Genomic DNA, 15415 nt, shown 5'->3' with positions numbered 1-15415 from the left:
CGCCGCCGCCTAGAACCTCATCCTCTCCTGCGGCGGCGCCTCCCTCTTGGTCGCCCTAGCGGTGGGCGCCGGCATCAACCAGGTGAACATGTCGTGGGGCCGCTGCGAGTGGAGGCGGGGGCGCGGCGGCGGAGGCCGCTGGAGGAGGGGGAGGCCGCAGCGGCCTAGCCCGCTCCTCCTCACCGCCGGCGCCGCCGTCGCCACCACCGCCACCGTCCCCAGCTCGCGCTACGTCGTCTCGCCCACGCCGTAGAGGGACCCGGCGTAGCGGAGGAGGGGCGATCCACGATCCACCCGTTTCCCCGGATTTCCTTTTCTAAATTTGGGGGGATTCGATCCCCCACCTCTCCTAAACCCTTTCCAATCTCGCCTCTCCTTTCCCCTCCTCTGATCGCTTCTTTCGCCTTGATACCCGAGCGCCAATAGTACCACACGCCACCACAAACAACAGAAACCATTGGGTTTTCCTCTTCTCCTCTCCTCTCTCTCTCTCTCACTCTCTCTCTCTCTCTCTCTCTCTCTCTCTCTCTGTGGTGTTCCCCACATATCCGACGCAAAAGCCGCGGTGTTGCCCACTAGGTGTTTGGGTAAATTCCCCTTTCCACTTTTCCCCTTGTTTTGAATCTTTTCATTCCAATTTCGCATCATTTTTGATACAAATTTGTGTAGACAGGGTTAAAGTTTTCACCTTTGGCCTTATTTGCGGCTGTGGGGGTGGTGGAACTGGGCGTTTACTCGCTGTAACTCTGGGAGTGGGTCACATCACACAACACAACACCTGGGGTAGTGTAAAAGAGAGAGAGAGAGAGAGAGAGTAGTGTTAAAAGTTCTATACTGTTTAACGGAGTGTCCACCTGACGTGTCGGAACTTTTCTATACTAATATAATCGTGGAGCTTCGCCTGATTTCAGTTTGAGAATACAGGATTAGTGGTCTTCTTTACAGGTAAGCTGTGTTCAATAGTGATATATTGAGTAAGAGTGTTGGTTTGTAGGGGTTTTCGGTTCCAATTATTGGGTGCCGTTTTATACTTTATTCTCGTTACGATAGGTATGTGAGATAATAACCCTCATTTTGAATGTAAGTATTCGACAAATACCGGATGTAAATGGTTGAACAGAATAGTTTTATTATTATTGTTACTGTTATTGCAATTGATTTTGGGTTGACGAACATAATTCTGAACCTAGAAATTCACACTCTACATGTAGGACTGTTCCTCACGTTTTCATCGTAAAAGGTATTTTGTTGTCATAGGACGCCAGAAACTTTGGAGGAATGGGGTTCCTTATAATAAAAAAGTACCTTTGTTCTTCATTCCCCCTTTTTCTTAGAGTAAAACTTGACACAACACAGGTACGATATGAGACTGTTTCATAAAGTGTCAATACTACGCCGATTTCGTGGTTCGTGATGTCTTTGGTTTCGTTTCTTTTACTAATTTTTTACCCTCCAATTTTTTTTTTTTTCTCCCCCCCCACCACTCCCGCTTTGGAAGAAACTTATCATGAACTAAAGTTCCCCTTTCGGGATTGCATAAGGTTCCCCAGTGGTGGAGGTGGGTTGAGGTTTTGGGATTTTAACTTCGTGGTCAATTCCACTCTCTTGGTATTCGTAGATGCTGTGGGCACAGGCCTACCCCTGCTTTGTTCCAGATGTTTGCTCTTTGGGATCCGAAACTAGAGGTGCCGAGGTGGCGATGAGTCTCTCTAGGCGAGGGATGTAAATGAAGCGTGTGTCACGGGGTGGTGTAGGATTACGATATAGCGAGAGAGGGANTTAAATTTTAAATTTTAATTTCAAATTTTGAAATTTCAAAGTTAAAATTTTAAATTTAAAAATATAAATTTAAAAATTTAAATTCAAATATAATAAGAGAGTAATATCATTATCTTTTATTTATAAAAAAATACTATCATTTTTATTCCATCTTACCTAAGCAGACGTTATTTTTTTTATTTACAGAAATAATTTAATTTTTATTCAAACGTAAAGTTGGTCTTAATTTATATTTATTCTTGAAATAGCTAATTTTTATTTATTTTCGAATTAAACGATATCTTAGCGTACAACATTGTAAATCAATCGTACCGAGATTCGTGACCTCTCAGTGTACATCTGATCTGACTCGTTTACGTCACATCCACGTCACTGATCATGTAAAAAGCTTTAATTACACTTAATGAAAAAAAAATTATTTTTCTAGCAATTATTAAATGTATGAATTAAAGGTAAATAAATTACATAAAACCATTGGAACTTAAATAGAAAAATATCAAACGCACATGAAATTTTTGATCAATATATTATATATATATTCTTCTAAATTTTATTTTATTTTATTTTTTTATCTTCCGAATTTTTTTGCGTAAATATATTTTTTCGTACATTTTTAGGAATATAGAATAGAGAATTCATTTGAAATTAGAAAAAAAAAAGTAGAGAAAATTAGAGACAAAAAATAAAAATAAAAATAAAAGTACAAATTTTTAGCATTTGATAAACAAAAATAGGGATGTGTAAATTTAGAATTTACAAGGAGATATATGCAAATTTTCCCTTTATAAATTGCTCTATATTTAAAGGCCCCGACGATCGCGAATAACGTCCCCCGCTCGCGACTCTCTCCTCCGAGTTCTCCGTTACTTATAATTCGAATCTTCTCGCTTTTCTCCCTCAATTTCCTCCGATTTACATTTTAGTCCCTGCCTCTTCACCCCCTCTATTTCTCTCTCTCTCTCTCTCTCTCTCTCTCTCTCTCGACGACGATCTCGATCTGTACCCGCTCCACCAAACCCTTGCGCTCGATCCAAAAAAAGTTGCGACAATGGAGGAGGGCGCGGAATGGGGATCGTGAGGGGCGGGGAGGAGGCGATGCGGCCCAGGGAGATGCCGCACCCGCTCTGCTGCATCGCGCTCGACCCCTGCCACCGCCACCACCGCTGCCGCCGCGGCCGCCACTCCTCCTCGCCCGATCCGGCGACGCCGGAGGGGGAGGAGGTCGCCGGAGGCGGCGGCGCGGGGGCGGAGGTGAGCGTCGCCGGGGTGCTGTACAAGTGGACCAACTACGGCCGCGGGTGGCGATCCCGCTGGTTCTCCCTCCGCGGCGGCGTCCTCTCCTACTCCAAGATCCGCCGCCGCCGAGGCGGCGGCGGCGGCGGCGCGGGCGATCGTCGTCTCCGGCGGCGGCGCGCTGGTGTCGCCGCACCGATCGGGGATGGGGGGCGCGGGGGCGGTGGTGATGAGGCCGGGGTCGGTGGGGGGGAAGGTGCCGCTAGGGTTGCGGAGGAAGGGGCTGAGGATCGTGGTGACGGGGGGCGCGGGGTTCGTGGGGAGCCACCTCGTGGACCGGCTCATGGAGCGGGGGGACAGCGTGATCGTCGTCGACAACTTCTTCACGGGGCGGAAGGAGAACGTGGTGCACCACTTCGGAAACCCTAATTTCGAGCTCATCCGCCACGACGTCGTCGAGCCGATCCTTCTAGAAGTCGACCAGATCTACCACCTCGCCTGCCCCGCCTCCCCCGTCCACTACAAGTTCAATCCCGTTAAGACCATCATATCCTTTTTCTTTCCCCTTTTTACTGCATTTTTTGGACGAATTTTTCCGAATTTTTTCNTCTCTCTCTCTCTCTCTCTCTCTCTCTCTCTCTGTGGTGTTCCCCACATATCCGACGCAAAAGCCGCGGTGTTGCCCACTAGGTGTTTGGGTAAATTCCCCTTTCCACTTTTCCCCTTGTTTTGAATCTTTTCATTCCAATTTCGCATCATTTTTGATACAAATTTGTGTAGACAGGGTTAAAGTTTTCACCTTTGGCCTTATTTGCGGCTGTGGGGGTGGTGGAACTGGGCGTTTACTCGCTGTAACTCTGGGAGTGGGTCACATCACACAACACAACACCTGGGGTAGTGTAAAAGAGAGAGAGAGAGAGAGAGAGAGGGAGAGAGCGATATAGCATTAGGATGTGGTGGGGCACTGTGTGCGAAGTAAATGTAGGGAGCGGATCTCTCTGAGTAGCGGTGGAGCCGTGGAGATCAAAGCCTAGGGTTTCTCGTTTGTAGACCTTGTTTCGTCCCCATCCGGACACGGGTGTCGTAGATGCTTGTGGTTCTCTCACCTTAACTGGTGCTTCAATTTTAGGGTTTTGGAGTTGGGTGGAGGTGGTGACCCCTTGGAATACGTTAGGGCTTTCCCCTTGAAATCAAGTACTATTCAAAGAAGGTTTCGCCCTCACCCCCCCTTGGAATACGTTAGGGCTTTCCCCTTGAAATCAAGTACTATTCAAAGAAGGTTTCGCCCTCACCACCCCCCCCTCTTTTTTTTTTTTTAACCTCCCATTTTTTAATCATTTTCTTTGCTTTGGTTTCTGTAGTGCTTGGTGCTTTAGCCGCATCATAACTGTGAAATACTTTGTCAGAGTATAGCATGGACACAACACAGTTCAAAATGAGATTCTTTTTCCCCCTTACTTCTTGTTTCCATGAAAAAATAATATTCCTTGGGGTAAGGAGGTTTCAAAGACCGCAGGATACTGTTGTTTTATGGAAAATGCTACTTTTGCACTCCTTGTCAGGATGTACATCTCACACTTAAAGATCCAAGTCTTAATACAAGCAGTTGGGTTTTAGTTAACGTTATTGTCATTGTTATTATTATTTTGATAAGACAAGTTGGTAAATGTAGGCCATAAACAGCTTATGAATGTAAGTTTTACTCCCAATAATAGAGTGTATGGATAGCATTGCTCTTATTTCATATTTTGCCGTGGGTTATTAACCTTGGCTTTTGGGGATGTTTGGTTGTGAGAATGAGTTATATAGTGATAACTTGTGTCGAATGGACATTTCTTCTGGTGATTAGGACATAAGAGTTTGACTTTAGTCCGCTTCGAGGTGCTAATATAATCATATCTTTTCAAGGCTGTGCAGTCCACCTGTGAGGCAATTTGTCATATCTTGAAAATTGTGATTACTTGTTTTTTTTTTTTTTTTTTTTTTTTTTTTTTTTTTGCCTCCTCCTCCTTTTTTAACTTAGAGATATCTTTATGTCTCTAAACAACTAATTTATCAATTGTTTTGAGTAAACAAGGGAGATTTATGGAATGAGTTATTCTAGCATGTAGAATAGTCTAGGAACTGTTTGGAATCCTTGGATGTGAGAACAAATTGTTGATATCTTACAGCTGGATGAGGGTTTTGTTGATTTTAACGTAAGAGTTAGGGCTCACTACATGAAAGTTCCTATATTTTGAGAAACTTATTTATTTTATTTTAATTATGTGGTGTTTTGGTGTGTCCTTGCAAATTAGATTTATTTATTCCTTTGTATCCACTTTTTTAGTCATCTTTTCATGCTTCATCCTTGCTCCAAAAGAGGAGGATGTGCTGGATAAGTCATTCTTATATTCAAACAAACAGTTGTTTATAGGATGGTAATGGCTTGTAAATACTACTAGCTTTATTGCTGTGCAATTCATGTGAGAGTAAACTGAAAAATATTCACAATACTTGAAAGATGATGAATATATAAACTTCAGTGAGCCGAGGGCTCCATTTTTCTTGCAGTCGTTAGAGAACAGATCATGCAACCTTTTTTGTAGCCATCTATGAGGGTTTTGTTGATTGTAACGAACAAGGTTCTATGTGCTTTGTGAATGCAAATTATGGGACTAGATTACTTAAGAAAGCAGCCTTTATTTGTAGTTGTGTATGCTTAAATACAAGGATTTAGGTTCTCGTCGGTGCAACCTGTGCTTGCTGTGCCGTCCCGTGCATCAGATATAGACACGACAACCTCTTTGCTGATGGCAAGGTTCAAAACTTTTTTTTCTTTGAAATTAGCGAGTAGCTATATCAATGGAAGTGCAAAAGATTTGATAAAGATATATAATTACCATTAGAATATATTAATGCTAAAGAAAATAAATATTTCATGCTATTGTGTGTTGGCACATAGGTAATTATCAACATGCTGAAGAAAATAAATATTTCTGAATGGCACACATTGGCACGACATGGTATGCACCGTGCCGTACCGTGCCGGTAAGTGTTTGTGATGGCCCTGTGCCACGACACTTAAATCCTTGCTTATGTAGCAATCTAACTGCCTCCAATAACCCAAACATGCGAGGGGTTTATTTAACCTATATAGATGCAAGTGTCTATCTTTCGTATTCCTTGTTAGGGCTTTGATTCATGCAGTTTTGTACTTGTTTTCTTTCAATATGAAATATAATGATTTATCAAATAAATATTTATGTACCTGCCTATTGCATATGCTCTATGCATTCCCTTGATTATCAACATGCTGTGACCACATTTTATGAATACTGTGGAGGGGTTTAAAAATGCGAGTAGAAGTGGATAATATTATTTTTTGTTAAACAATTTGCAAAATTTTAAGGTTTCGTTTGGTTTGGGTATAAGCAAGAACTGCATGTTCCGGGGATAGGTATAAGTTCAGATATAAGCCTGGAATAAACCAATTTTGTCTTTGGATGAAAATTGAGTTGTTCTCGGGAATAAGAAAAATAGCGTTTGGATAGATAAGATGGAATAAAAAGAATAGTGGGTAGTTATAAATAGAATGAGATTGCCCTTTATATTATATTTGAATTTAAAATTTAAAATTTTATATTTAAAATTTAAATTTAAATATATAACTTTTAAATTTCAAAAATTCAAAATATAAATTTAAAATTTTAAATCTCAAATTCAAAAATTCAAAGTTTTAAATTTTAAATTTTACATTTTAAATTTAAGATTAAATCTAAATTTTAAAAATCTAAAATATCAAAATTTAAATTTAAAAAACTTAAAATATCAATTTAAAATTTAAATTTTAAAATTTAGAATTTAAAATTATAAATGTTAATTTTAAGATGACAAATTATAAATTTTTAAAATTTAAATTTAAAAATTAAATAGGAGTGGGAAGCTATTCCCTCCCTCCCCTATTCTGCGGGGGTGGGGGGATGGGGATTGTTAACCCCACCCCTTAACGGGTTTCTTGGATATCTTGGATAACCAGTTAAGGGGTGGGATTAACAATCCCACCCCCAATTAACACCATTAGGGGATAGGGGGGGATAATCCCCCAACCAAATGGTGACTAATAGTACAATTTTACCAGGGCAATACATGGTTTGAAATAGATTTATGATAACAAAGTGGTCATCCTTAAGCTTTATTGCAACGCCACATGCTCCGTTTTTGCATCCATTACTAGTTGATGTAAAGGAGACTCGAAAGCTTTATTTGTCTCCTTTCAATTGGGGGGAAAATGTTCTTATGAAGTGCGGGCTGGTGTCTATGTGCCATACATACATATATATTACAGTGTATGCAGCTATCCATTTGGTGTGCTACTTGAATTTTTGTGTAGATAGTGTTGTTTTGTCCCTTGGACATCCCAAATATTCCATTATTTTATGTTAGATGTTATATTACTTTGCATTGCAGCTCATTTTAAAGGCTAAAGTTTTACCTTTGAGTTTACTTCAAGCTGTTCAATTTGAATAATTAGATACTGACTTGGCCATCTGTTTTTTTTTTTTTTTTTTTTTTTTTTTTTTTTTTTTTTTTTTTTTTTTTTTTTTTTTTTGTATAGGTCTCAGCATTTCGTGTGAGCAAGTCTGATGATAGGAGATTCTATATATTTTCTCCGACGAAGACGCTTTATCTGAAAACTGATTCAAAGGATGACCGTGTGGCCTGGATTGAGGCATTGATTTCTGCAAAAAGTGCTTATTCCTTGGGATCATTGAGTAGAAAGATCTCTTTCACCCCTAATGATTTTTCATTTTCAACCGAAAGACTTAGAGACCGTATGCATGAAGAGGGTCTCAATGACGCTCTTATAAAGGATTGTGAACAGATCATGCTGTCAGAGTTTCAAGATTACCATAGGCAATTAAAGCTGCGATATGAAGAACATTTCAACTTGCTTGGTGCATATCAAAAAGAGTTTGAGGTATCAATCTTTATGTCGAAAGCATTCTTTGTCTACTTCATTTTTAGGCTGCACCTTTTCTTATCCTTCTCGGCAAATCTATTATGAGTTGTGGGTCATTTACTCTCAAAATAAGTTGAAGGAACTATTTATCTTTGTACACCATGGCTTCACTGTTATCTGAAAGCTGCGTACCCTCTCCCAAATTTGTTGATTCCATTAGTACTCTACAAACATGGTATCAGCCCAGAAATTAATTTGCATGTTCAGAGTTATTCTTCTTTTGCAAGAATTTGACATAGTTATTACATATAATTGTGCAGGAATCTAATGTAGAAGATGGAACTGCAATACAGGGAAGCAGACTGCATTTGATGAGAAATGGATTTTCTAGCTCTGGACATGGAAAGTTTAGCGGTACAGCATACTTCCAGTTTATTTTGTATGTTTACTTTTCTCTTATTGAGAAAATTCATCAGAAATATGAACTCTACAATATTCCACTTTGCTTAAATCTCATATATCTGCTTATGATTATCTCGTCAATAATATCTGAAACAGAAATAGTGTGCACAAGTTTTAAATATGCAATGGATTGTGCTTACTATCCCGAGTTCTTAAGTTGGCTGGGAGGTCAAAATACTGGGAACCACGTTATGATTCTATTGAGGAATGAAAGTAGTCGATTAAAGCAGAGTCGGGGCCCACGAACTGTAGGGCCAAGAAGGTAGAAAGAAAGAGAAATTCAAGATAATTATAGGATGAGCGACAGATTGGCATGACTGACTATGTAAACCAATTACAAGGACATGCAGCTAAGGCCATATGCAATAGCAATACAGAAGTTCATACCGTTAGTGTGGTTTATATACTTTGTACTATCTAAAACAAGAAAAAAGGTGTTCAAATTGTATTGTCTCCAGTTTATTAGGCCTTGAATTGAAAACATAAATTTGGACGGTACCTACTATCTTGACTTGTAAAGCATTTAGTAACACAAATAATCTGAATCCAAATATTTGCAACCGAAGACCTTGTTGGATGCTCTTAATATTGAGGGTTTTATTTCAGTACTGGCTTTTGGCATGGATTTGATGACTTTATTTCAAAATATAGTCGTGCATTATTATTTTTTGGTTTTTTCTTTTTAGAAATATAGTATATTTGAAAGAACTTTTGAGTTGCTGAGGCTTTTAAAAAGACATACAGTTTTGCTTACGATTTACTTGTCAGTAAAGGTAAGTTTTCTCCTTCCGAAGTGATCATTGAGGCTTCTTTTCAGAAATTTTTGCTGTCTATTTTATTGTGTTTTCATTCTAAGTACATGTATTTTTGGATAGTGTATTTGATTGAATTATTTTTAACAATACAATGCCTGCTACCCTTTTTTAGTATTCCATTTAAAGATTGTTTTCTTTACTTGATTCAGCATTTGATTCTTGTTAGCATCTTCGTGGTTCTTGTTGTTGTTCAGAGTACAGCATAACAGAATCATCTGATGATGTGGAAAAGCATGAGATCGATGAATTATCAGATGAAGGTGAAACCTCCTTCTATGATGCAACAGAATTTCTTAGTGACTCTGTTAATACCTCTCCTCTCACATTAAGTAATACTGGGCACGCTGGAGAAAATCACAAAGCAGAGGATAACTCGTGCAATCCAGAGATGATGTGTACTGAAACAGAATGGAATGGCCATCATTTGTTTCCGCTTACAGAAAGGCGTGACAAACTACCAGAACCTCGCGAGAAAGAGAAGGGTGTTAGCCTTTGGTCAATAATAAAAGATAGCGTAGGGAAGGATCTGACGCGAGTCTGCCTCCCAGTTTACTTTAATGAACCGCTATCGTCCCTTCAGAAATGCTTTGAGGAATTGGAATATTCGTATCTCTTGGATCAAGCATATCATTATGGAAAAATGGTAAGTTTACATTTGACATTCTTGATCTTCTATCTATGTAAGTTTTTTGAAATATATTATTAGCGAAATTACAAAAACCACTTTTCCGTCTAACGATTTTGACAAATCTTTTTTAATCTGACAATCATGAATGGACTAGTTAAAACATTTATTTATAATCCTAGGGGAAAGCCCCCCATCCAACATAAGTTATCTTATTAATTCTTTTTTTTAATCCAAATTCTAGCACAAGTAGTCGCCTTATAACTTCTCGTGACAGTGGTGTTTCCTCTTGTGAATGTAGCTTTTGTGTTTAATTTTTAGCTATCATCAAATCTTAATAATTTCCACCAAGGACGTGATTTATCATTAAGAAGAAGTATTTAATCCTTCTTACTTTTATACATATTCTTATTGGTTGAACAGACTCACAAATTCCTCAAGGAGAAACTAGAATAGGGGTGCTATGCTGATCTATTCTAAGAATAAATCATTGCCGTAGGCATCTTCGTATTGTATTCTGAGAAAAATGGTTCAGAGACTTAGACATCTTTTCGTTCCCCCGATCACTCTATCACTACATACGCCGTATGTAAACAAAATAGATATATGCTGGTCTACATATCTATGCATCCAAACAGGGCTTGAGAAGCTTTCCTTTGCGTTCACAACATATTCTCTTTCACCAGGGAATATTCTGTTCGAACTAACTTTGAAGTTCTTATGCAATGACCTATTTTTGTAATGTGCCTGTTGAAACAGGTCCAAATTCATCTCCTACGTTGTCACATTTTTAAAACTTCGATAAATTTGAGATGGTGTATACAAGTTAAAGGATGTTGTCAAACCCCTTTATGCATTCTCCACCTATTTTATTCTCCTTACATTTATTATTTTATTTATTTGATTTTTTAGGGGAACAATCTCATGAGAATTCTGAAAGTAGCTGCTTTTGCAGTCTCTGGTTATGCTTCTTCTGATGGAAGACACTGCAAGCCATTTAATCCTTTGTTAGGAGAAACATATGAAGCTGATTTCCCTGAGAAAGGAATCCGTTTCTTTTCGGAAAAGGTTAGTATATCATATTATTTATATCTAATGCTTCAAATTGTGCGCATTTCTTTTTTGTTATTTAAACACTCCCCCCTTGTACAATCTGTTAGGTTTCATGTACAGCAACTTTTGTTCTTATCAAGTATAAGGAGGTTTAGTAATACTATATGAGCTTTCTTATCATTTCAAATAATAGGTTAGTCACCATCCCATGCTGATTGCTTGCCACTGTGAAGGCAAGGGTTGGAAATTTTGGGGCGACAGCAACCTCAAGTCAAAATTTTGGGGGCAATCAATTCAATTAGAGCCAGTTGGCGTTCTTACCTTGGAATTCGATGATGGCGAAATATTTCAATGGAGCAAGGTTGGTAGCGTTAGCATCTTAGTTAGCTTTTACGTGGTGAAATATCTTTTGTTCTTCGTTTTCATTCTTTGCTTTTATTTCAGGTCACTACAACTATACACAATCTCATACTCGGCAAATTGTATTGCAATCACCATGGAACAATGAACATAAGAGGGAACCGAGAATACTCATGTAGTCTCAAGTTCAAAGAGCAGTCTTTTCTAGACCGAAGTCCTCGCCAAGTAAGACTTTATTACTCGGCTTCTGCGATTCATCATACTTGTTCAGATAGTAAAAAAAATTACTCCTGAAAAATCTGAATCTCATTTTATGCCCTTCAAAAACATAGTATGTCGCAAATGTGCCATTACACTTACAAGAACAGCCCTCTTCGCTAAAACTTTTTCTATTGGAAAAGGTAACTTCTCTCATGATTCCACAAACTGAGGGTACTTTTGGTAAGAAACTGCACTTTTGAAGAGCATATACGTAAATTTCAGAATTTCACAGGGGCGTATATATGCGACCACATGATTTTACATGGGCATACGTAGAATCTCTTGCATTGTTTTATCTCTGGGTGATAAAATTTCTAATTGTGCTACACAGGTGCAAGGATTTGTTGAGGATTCTTTGGGAAATAAAGTAGCTACCTTAATAGGAAAATGGAATGACAGCATGTACTATACTACTAATGCTGATGATAGTTCCAAAAATTTGTCTTTGTTGTGGAGAAAGAACAAGCCTTCGGCTAATCCAACTCGATACAATTTATCATCATTCGCGATCACACTGAACGAGCTCAGCTCTTCGTTGCAGGTAAAAGCGATGCGAAATCAGCTTCGTAGATTGTGTTATTCTATGCTGTCCTTATTTATTAAATTTTCTGTTCTAGTTGTCTGATCCGAAATGTTTGATCACGGATTAAGGAGAAGCTTCCGCCCACGGATTCAAGGCTTCGACCGGACCAGCGGCATCTGGAAAATGGAGAATATGAAAAGGCGAACACTGAGAAGCTGAGATTGGAGACGAGGCAGCGAATGGTACACTCTCTCTCTGTCTCTCAATAAGTCGTTTGCACTTTATGGTATTAACAGACTCTTTTCTTATTTCCTTCTGTGCATATACCCCTAAAAAATATGTGAAGTAATATATATATTTAAGAATGTAAATGCAAATACTCAAATTTAGAATGTTGTAAACTGACGCCATACACACTATTTTATGTATATTGATCTGTTTTGTAAAAAGGTCTCAACATTTTTAAGATTATCTATGCAAAGGCTAAAATATGCAAAACTTTCCAGTAAATACCCCTTTTTTTTTTACTCTTTCTTAACTTTTAAAAATTTATACTTTGCCCCTTCAAAATTTCAAAAAAAATTTCAGGGGATTACGGTGTTTATGGAGAGGGTGAAACGACCAAACTGCATTATTTGTTCTAAACGGAAAAAAATTACTTTGTTAATTATATTTTTGCAATTTTCAAGAGCATTTTTGATTATCCAATTATAGTTTATAAGAAATATAGACGGAGTAGTGATGGAACCCAGATAGATGAGGGCTAAGTACAATAACTTAAAATTTTGAGGGGACAAAATTTAGGTTTATAAAAGATAGGAAAAAAAATAAAAAAAGGGTATTTATGAGCGGTGTTTAAAAAGGTGCGCGCGTACGCGCAAGACCTACTAGCTTGCACCTAGGAAGCCCCTAGGTGCACGGCGCCTAGGGCGCCTAGGTGCACGACTAGGCCTGGGCACAAGGCCCAGACAGGGTGTGCCTTATGTATAATGGGTTTGGATCTATATTTTTATTGGCTCTAATGGGTTTAAACTAGTAAAAAAACCAAACTAATGTGTTGAGAAATCACCGACTGTTCCTAGCGCAAGTGGCAAAGGGCTTGGTAGTTGGTACCCGAGGTCCCAAGTTCGAATCCTAGTTGATTCACATTTCTAATTAAGTTTATTTCTAAATGAAATAAACGAAGCGGGTAGCATGCTACCTATCTCTAAAAAAAAAAAAATGTGTTGAGAAACCCTAAACCCTTGATTGCTGTCTCTCTCTCTCTTGTGTTCACCTCCACTCTCTCCCTACCCAGTCACCTCCGCTCCTCCCCTCATCTGTCACAAATTTTCTATATGTTTTTGATATCAAACCCACTAAATTGGTTGAGAAACCCAAAAATTTATATGTTTGGACATCAAACTTTTCCATATGTTTGTGCATTTCTAGTTATCTTCATACCCATCTTTATTTGGAGACAACAAGGCATCATGTCTTCCTTTACTTTTTACGTGTGTTAATTTGTTCTTTTATCATTATTATATTTGTTGTTTAGTTTATATTCTTCTTTTCATCTCTTTTTCTCCAAAAAACATGACTATTTGGTTGCTTATAAAATGTTTGTTGTGATAATAAGTTTTGAAAATTTTCTTTAGTGCCATTTAACAATTGTCGGAAAGTATATTAAAGAGCTGTGCGCCTTGCACCTCTAACAATCCTGTGCGTCTTGGCGTGCCTTGGGCTTTTCAAACACTATTTATTGGGGTTTTTTTTTTTTTTTTGTATTTTAGCCATGTGTAAATGCGCATTTTAGAGGGTTATACGTGAATTTAGTGAGATTTGAGGGCTTTGTGAATGCAAAGTTTCTTCTTTCAATTCGTGGACTTCACGTAATTTGGTATTTATTGAATACATGCTTTTCTTTTTTATTTTTGTCGACAGTCGAGGAAATTGCAAGAGAATGGGTGGGAACCGCGATGGTTCCGTAAAGATACCGAAGACGGGACGTACCGCTACATTGGCGGATACTGGGAAGCGAGGGAGCAAAGGAAATGGGACGGATGCCCGAATATCTTCGGAGATTTCTCAGTCGATGTTAACACAACTCCATCTCAACACCAAACCTGAATACGAAGGTGAGGTTCTTCGTGACTAAAGTCGCATAATTCGTGACTACTGCTTCGTAAATCGTAACCAGTTTGAGGCAATGCTGGCGGCGGCGGCGGTGGTGATGATGATGAGGCACATAGTGTGATGCATAAGAATTTCTTAACCTTCTTGTTCTACATCTTTGAACTATTTTCACATGTTATTTATTCGTTCCATTGTTTCATATACATTTTTGCTCAAGCAGCATTTTGTAACATCATGCAATTTATTTTAATGTGAAACAGTATTTGCTCTTTTCTTTTTTTAAAAAAAATCCTTTTCTTTTAATTTGTGGGATTTTCATTCTCAATTGCGGACTTGCGCGCTTTTGAAATGATGGATGCTTCTGTACTTTTAAGTTGTTTTGGATAATGACACTTGATTTGATGAGCGATTTCGTCAGATTTGATATAGAGTATTTAAAATATTTTGAAAATATATTATGCGGTTTTTCGATATTATTTATCTAATAATTGAAAGGGTTTAAAATTAACGGCTGAAAATAAAAATCTCATAGAACGTGATGATATAATATTAGATTAAAAATATTAATTTTATTTTATATAGTATAAGAAATTTTTTATCAAAATTTTACATAATATAGATATTTGTATGCCATTAAACTTGTAAATTCCTCATCTTGGTCTTTAAAATTGTTGATTTTGAGCTCCTTCGCCTTCCAACACTAGGTAAATTGTTTCAAAAAATCGTAAAATTTATTTTTAAGATATTTTAAATATTGTGGATTAAGTCTATTAAGTCTTAGTTTTGTATTGAGGTCTGTCTAACGCTATTAGATAAAATAGAGTTGAGAAAAAAATATATAGGAATATGTTTCTGCGTCGTAACCGACTCATCGCGATATGCGGAATGCAATATTAGGTACGGAAACAAACATGGCATTTTTTTAACGTATTTTCTCACCGCACGTAACGTAATCTCCCCGCAATCCCCAACGAAGCCTAAGTCTAGCAGAGTCGATTGTTCCTATCTAAGCATTTGTGACGGGCGGTTGGATATAGTTAGGGGTGCCTGTATGGTAACCTGGAAGAATGTGTACACAAGTAAGAAGAAAGGGGCTTGGGGTTAAGTTTAGGGTTTAGGGTCAAAAACTTCAAAAAATTTGAAGAAATAACTGAAGCTTAGATAGCAGAATTAAAAAATTTTAGACTTAGATGCCCATTTCAAAACTAAATAGGAATTTCATAGTTAAGAATTATTTTACAATGCTT

General features: G+C 38.0%; 2 protein-coding genes across 6 annotated transcripts; both read left to right on the top strand.

Annotated features, from left to right (window-relative positions):
• Nucleotides 2480–3565, top strand: LOC109728707 (putative glycine-rich cell wall structural protein 1). The gene has a single exon (XM_020259194.1). It carries the CDS (start codon nt 2845–2847, stop codon nt 3439–3441), a length of 597 nt encoding a protein of 198 aa, XP_020114783.1. The 5' UTR covers nt 2480–2844; the 3' UTR covers nt 3442–3565.
• On the top strand, nt 3755–14457 carry LOC109728706 (oxysterol-binding protein-related protein 2B-like). 5 transcript variants are annotated; one of them, XR_002221072.1, is made up of 10 exons: nt 3755–4291; nt 7610–7972; nt 8275–8368; nt 9426–9874; nt 10769–10924; nt 11103–11270; nt 11354–11494; nt 11862–12071; nt 12148–12295; nt 13977–13995. XR_002221072.1 is itself a non-coding variant. In XM_020259190.1 (10 exons), exons 2-10 carry the CDS (start codon nt 7829–7831, stop codon nt 14160–14162), a joined length of 1668 nt encoding a protein of 555 aa, XP_020114779.1. In that variant the 5' UTR covers nt 3759–4222; nt 7610–7828; the 3' UTR covers nt 14163–14457. The 5 variants fall into 5 exon arrangements, 4 of the variants coding, with proteins under 4 accessions (XP_020114779.1, XP_020114778.1, XP_020114780.1 ...); XM_020259190.1 differs by having other exon boundaries at nt 3759–4222; nt 12176–12295; nt 13977–14457; XM_020259189.1 differs by having other exon boundaries at nt 3759–4291; nt 12176–12295; nt 13977–14457.

This window comes from Ananas comosus, linkage group 24, assembly GCF_001540865.1.
Source record: "Ananas comosus cultivar F153 linkage group 24, ASM154086v1, whole genome shotgun sequence".
Classification (NCBI taxonomy): Eukaryota; Viridiplantae; Streptophyta; class Magnoliopsida; order Poales; family Bromeliaceae; genus Ananas; species Ananas comosus.
This window is presented reverse-complemented; position numbering and strand designations above follow the sequence as displayed.

Coding starts and splice junctions, on each gene's coding strand:
- LOC109728707 (XM_020259194.1), top strand. CDS start 2,845: ATGGGGATCGTGAGGGGCGGGGAGGAGGCGATGCGGCCCAGGGAGATG.
- LOC109728706 (XM_020259190.1), top strand. CDS start 7,829: ATGCATGAAGAGGGTCTCAATGACGCTCTTATAAAGGATTGTGAACAG. Junction 10,925..11,102: donor TCCGTTTCTTTTCGGAAAAG/GTTAGTATATCA, acceptor TTCAAATAATAG/GTTAGTCACCATCCCATGCT. Junction 11,271..11,353: donor AAATATTTCAATGGAGCAAG/GTTGGTAGCGTT, acceptor CTTTTATTTCAG/GTCACTACAACTATACACAA.